This window comes from Triticum aestivum, chromosome 4A (genome assembly GCF_018294505.1).
Source record: "Triticum aestivum cultivar Chinese Spring chromosome 4A, IWGSC CS RefSeq v2.1, whole genome shotgun sequence".
NCBI lineage: Eukaryota > Viridiplantae > Streptophyta > Magnoliopsida > Poales > Poaceae > Triticum > Triticum aestivum.
The window spans coordinates 697,509,554-697,515,324 of NC_057803.1; the positions used below are offsets into that span (position 1 = coordinate 697,509,554).

General features: G+C 42.1%; 1 protein-coding gene across 1 annotated transcript; it reads left to right on the plus strand.

Moving 5' to 3' along the window:
- The first annotated feature begins 3,980 nt into the window (after positions 1-3,980).
- On the plus strand, positions 3,981-5,372 carry LOC123084309 (uncharacterized). Its single transcript, XM_044505980.1, has 4 exons — positions 3,981-4,451; positions 4,552-4,872; positions 4,949-5,045; positions 5,118-5,372. Exons 1-4 carry the CDS (start codon positions 4,435-4,437, stop codon positions 5,370-5,372), a joined length of 690 nt encoding a protein of 229 aa, XP_044361915.1. The 5' UTR covers positions 3,981-4,434.
- The last annotated feature ends 399 nt before the right edge of the window (positions 5,373-5,771 follow it).

Here is a 5,771-nt window from a genome sequence, read left to right on the forward strand (position 1 = left end):
CCGCCCCATGACTTTTTAGGGAGGCGACGGCTGGCTAGGTCTTACACGGGTAGTTGAAAACAATGTTTGCTCTAAACCGACAGGTTCACTTCAACCACCACAAATCCGCAACCCCCCCCCCCCCCCCCCCATGAATTGGCTAGTACCACCCCATGAATCAGCCGTCTGATTTTAAGTGTTATTCAAGTGAGAACTAACTGTTCTATTTTGATCGATTTTCTTATAAAGGATAGGTTAGAGATCTTTGGACTACAAGGTGTTTTTGGATCAGTTGATTCATTTTTTGATTCATCTAATGCAAAATCAACGCCCAGATGGCATTGTACAACATCCTACCTTTGTTGCTCATCTTCTTCGCCAAAACGCGCCACAGACCCTTGGATAAATCGCTAGCCCCTGTCTCCCGTGGTGCTCCCACGCCAGCCTTGCAGCCCCGGCCTCCCCTCACCATCGTCCCCGGCCATCCCTTTAAACCAGGGAACCACTATATTTTCTCCAGCGGGCCTGCACCCCTTTCATCAGAACCGTCAAGTTTCGGACTTGCCTTCGCCGACTGTCGCGCGCTACACTTGTTCCTGGCCAAGGTCTTATCGGTGTCTCCATGCCTCGCTATGACTTGCCTCGGTGCTACAGTTGACTACCTCGTGCTTCGCCACGCGTCCTTCCCATGAAATTCGATTGACCCAAATCCATTTTTTAGTCAACTTATACTAAAATAAATGTACTTGCTTGTAACACAATTTGGTCCCAATCGATTACTTATGTGCGATTGGCATGTACATGAGCCGCGTGCCAATACAAGAACGTGTACATACATGATAAAAGACAACTGTTATACGAACCATCTTGTGATTGGATGATTAGAAGGACTTTCAGGATTTTCAACGATGCGCATTCAGTGGGAGGAGACGTTCCGGTCAACGATGAGGTGCGTATGGTGACTTCATAAACTTGAAGATGATATGTCAGCTCAGTCTTTCGGAGGTGCTCATAGGAGTAAGATGTGCGTCTGTATGTTCATAGGGATGAGAGTATGCACGTGTATATGAGTACTTGCGTCTGTGTTAAAAAAAGACAGCTGCTATACGGATAAGAAACCTTTTTTTGACACGTACGGGATATAAGAAACTTGTAGAGAAAAGAGACGTGGCAACAAGCTTTGGGAGGTGGGCACACGCACGCACGATTAGAGTTGGACGGCTCCTGCACGACCGACACGAAGCTTCAATCAGCCGGTTGAGTTGTATAATAATTTCCCAAAAAGAAAACACCACAAAAAAAACCTTTATCGATTCGTTCCTCATCTCTTACCTCGATCCCCTGTTCCGCCGCCGCCCAACCCGAGCGCTGGCCGCTGGCCGCATCGCCGCCACAGAGAAGTTGCGCCGCCGCCGCTCGAGTCCACACCCAGCGTCCCATCCGCTCGATTCCATACCTCCACCCGCCGCTCTAGTCCACAGCCCATGCCGCCTCCTATCGGCGCTCGAATCCACTCGTCCACCGGCCGCAAGATCTGCCGTCCGTGTCCACGGACGGAAGACAGGGAGACGGCGGGCGCGCAGGACATCGCCTCCGCCCGACCATTACCTTGAACGCTGCTTCTCCACAATCTCGCGGGGGGCGGGGGGGGGGGGGGGGGGGGGGGCTACTTCTCCACGTCGTCAGACCACGGCAGCTAAGGTTTGAGAGATCGAGCTTCAGAACTCCCTGCTGTGCCTCTCTTTTAATTTTGTCTTTAAAGGACCACACGACGCGTTCCATTACAAAATAGTACTGGGTATATCGCTGGATCATAATGTTCAGAATTCAGAATTCCATTGCCTTCACACAGTGCCAATTGTGTTTCCCATAACTTGTGAAAAACTAACCTGCCACATCTCAATGCCTTGTTGTGCTGTTAGAGCTGCAAATGAAATCTTGCATTTAGAGCGTTGTGAGTCACAACGCATACTGCAGAATATGATGTCGACTTTGGCTTAGCTCAGTATTACAAAATTATTCAGAAATCAATATGCATGCTGCAACATTATCATTTAGATCAGGATGTATTCCTGAGAACCCCAATCCTCTGTCTGCAACCATTAGAACAGACAATTTTATTACCTCTGTCATAAAAGGCACAACCATGTATTTTGCGTTGAGGCCATCAGTGCGAAATTAATTATGTATTATAATAAATTAGCTGTTTGAAAGTACTGATGGTTCAATACAATTTCAACTTTTTAGCATTATAATAAATTCACTAATGACATTTGCTACTTTAACACAGCGAGTCGATGGATCTAACAGCCATTAAAAAGTTACTCAGTTCTCGTAGACCAAGTGCAGACTACTTGGCTGGCGTAGATGGTTTCCTTGATTTTGCATACACTGGAAAAAGTTCAGATGCGAAGATCCATTGTCCATGCGTCAGATGTGTTAATAGGAACTTGTTGAAGCGAGACACCGTATATGATCATTTGGTGTGTAATGGAACGCTACTTCGATACACAGTTTGGGGTTGTCATGGTGAAACTGCAGGATACATCTCCTCTAACAAACGAAAAAGGTCAAAACAGGAAGGCATAAACTCTAATATGCGCCAGCTAGTCCATGATGTTTTCGGGAACATAGATAATGGGTCTCAAGTGAATGACTTCGATGACCCAAACCCTCCAGAACATGGACCAGATCCTGAAACCCAATCTTTTTATGACTTGTTGAGAGATGCAGATGTACCTTTGTGGGACGGGTGTGAACTATCAAAACATTGTTTCCTTGTGCTTCTGTTCAACATAAAATCCAGTAACAAGTGGAGTAATAAATCTATAAATGATTTGCTAGCAGTTCTACAACAAGCAATTCCAAATGGCAAGAATTTACCTGGAACTTTTGCCGAGGCCAAGAAGATCATTGGAAAGCTTGGGCTTAGTTATGAGAGAATTCATGTTTGTGAAAAAGATTGTCAGCTTTTTTGGAAAGAGAAGGCTAATGATGACTTTTGCTCAGTATGTGGAGCATCAAGGTGGAAAAACAAACCTGATAAAACCGTGCTAACTAACAAGGAAAGGAAAAAAGCAACCCCGAAGAAGGTGCTCCGGTACTTCCCTATTAAGCCAAGGCTTAAGAGGCTTTTTATGCACAAGGAAACTGCTATAGCATTAAGATGGCATGATGAGGAACGCATAAAAGATGGAGCATTGCGACATTTAGCTGATTCAGCGGCATGGAAGGAGATTGACTCTAAGTATAAGCACATCAGATCAGATTCTCGAAATATTAGATTCATAATCACAGCTGATGGATTCAATCCGTTTGGTAAGCTGAATAGTAAACATAGTTGCTGGCCTGTTGTCCTAGTACCCAATAACCTTCCACCATGTTTGTGCATGAAGGCATCTTCTCTTATGCTCACTCTGCTTATTCCTGGTCCAACTTACCCTGGAAAGAATTTCCATGTATTCATGCAACCAGTTTATGAAGAACTAACCGAGCTGTTTATGGTAGGAACACATACATATGATGCATCTCGAGGTGAGATGTTTCAACTTTATGCTGTTGTGTTGTCTACCGTGAGTGACTACCCCGGGCTAGCTCTCTTTGCAGGATATAGCGTAAATGGTGAGTTTGGTTGTTTTCCATGTTGTGATGAAACATGTTCTAAACGCTTGAAATATGGGCAGAAGTACTGTTTCATGGGGCATCGCCGATTTCTGCCCCCAGATCACAAATTCCGTTTTGATGCTAGATCGTTTGATGGATCTGAAGAACATAGAGCGGCACCTAGTGCTTATGCGGAAACTAGAGTTGTAGATCAAATAAAATCAATTTCAGATTTTCAGAAATCCAAAACATGGAAGTGTGTCGGTGGCCTATTCAATTTGCCTTATTGGGACTTCAATTTACTTCGTCACAATCTTTATATCATGCATATTGAGAAGAACATATGTGAAAACATATATGGAACACTTCTAGGAATATAAGGCAAGTCCAAAGATAATTTAAAGGCACGACAAGACCTACAACACATGAACATTAAACGAGAGTTGCATCCACAAAAAAAACCTAATGATAAGTATTATCTGCCACCTGCTTCCTATAACCTATCTAAAGAAGGGAAGCAACAATTTTGCAAAGTCCTTCATGGTGCAAGGGGTCCGAATGGGTTTTCAGGAAACATCTCAAGATGTGCAAATGTTGTTCAAGGGAGAATCTCAGGCCTTAAAAGTCATGATTGTCATATACTAATGCAACACTTTCTACCACTTGCTATTCGAGGTCTACTCCCAGATCATGTCACATCTGTGTTGTTCGACCTGTGTGGGTATTTTAGAGAAGTGAGTGCAAAAGTCCTATACATCAGCGATCTTGAGAAGTTGGAGGAGCGAATCATAATGACATTATGTCATATGGAGAGAATATTCCCACCAGGTTGGTCCAGTGTGCTACCGTTCGATGTGGTTTGTGGAAAGGTATGGTAGCTTCTTATATAAATATGGGGATGCATTAAATATCTTTGCAGGAAAATATTCTTCAATAAATTTCTTCTTCCTTGTGTTTGTGTTTATGTAGGTATATAGGTAAGCTGAAGTCAAATGTCCGTAACAAAGCTCGTCCTGAAGGATCTATCGCTGAAGCATTTTTGGCAAATGAGTGCATGACATTCTGTTCAAGATATATTGTCGGTTTTGAGACCAAACATAACTTGCTTTCGCAGAATGAAGATAACGACGAGTGGGTTGGGCATCATGATATTGCACATGGATCAAGATTATTTCCACATTCTGGCAATCCACTTGGAAAGCCTAGGAATTATGTACTAAGCGGTGTGGCAAAAGTACAGGCACATAGATATGTCTTGTTCAATTGCTCTGATGTGAATTCATACCTTAGGTAATATCTCATGCTTATAAATTGTCTTAGTTACCCTTTTCCCCTACTTTACCTTTGTTTATGAATTACTTTGCAGGGCTCATGCTGATGAGATCACTAATGGACGCAATTTAAACCCTGATGTTGTCGAGAGGATTCAAAATGATAAGTTCCACGAATGGTTCCAAGCTCATGTAAGTGCCATATTTTGCATATACTATACACGTATGACTACATTTAGTTGTAATCAAACTCTAAATATTCAGATAAAGAAATTGGAGAAGGAAAATGGCATCCACAACATTGAAAAGGATATTAGATTGCTCGCCCGGGGCCCAGTTAATGCAGCCAAAACATATTGCGCTTTCAACTCCCGAGGCTACCATTTTAGGCCTAAACGCTTGGATAAAGAGACACAAAATAGTGGAGTCATGGTAACTGCAAAAACTTCTAGTTATGCTTCAGCACATGATGCCAATCCTGTTTTACATTGTGACGTCCGGATACTTAGGCTACAGTAATCTCACGATAATGATGCCACGTCATCATGGTTACTATTTTTAATCTTGCGGTGTATCACGTCCCTTTCGAATTCTAACTTAAAATAAAGTTAAACGATAAAAGTTTTCTAAAGTCAAATCTAAAATGTTCAAAGTGTAGCAAATAAATCATATATGATCAGGGTGGTGAACCCAAAATTTTATAAAATGCTTAGATGCACTAAATGATAGAAACAATAGCTAAATTATTTATTTAATCGTCACTTAAATGATTAAATTATTGAAAACTACTTTTAATAAATAAAAGGATAATTGTGGCAGTAATATAATTACTACCACTAATTTAGGTGCTAGAATTATATTTCATAAAACAAAAATAGTGTGAATTAAAACCGTAAAAGAAAAATGTTATAAACAGTT

Excerpts from the sequence above, each read along its gene's own strand:
- LOC123084309 (XM_044505980.1), top strand. Across the intron at positions 4,873-4,948 it reads GATGTGAATTCATACCTTAG|GGCTCATGCTGATGAGATCA; the intron begins GTAATATCTCAT and ends ATTACTTTGCAG. Across the intron at positions 5,046-5,117 it reads ACGAATGGTTCCAAGCTCAT|ATAAAGAAATTGGAGAAGGA; the intron begins GTAAGTGCCATA and ends CTAAATATTCAG.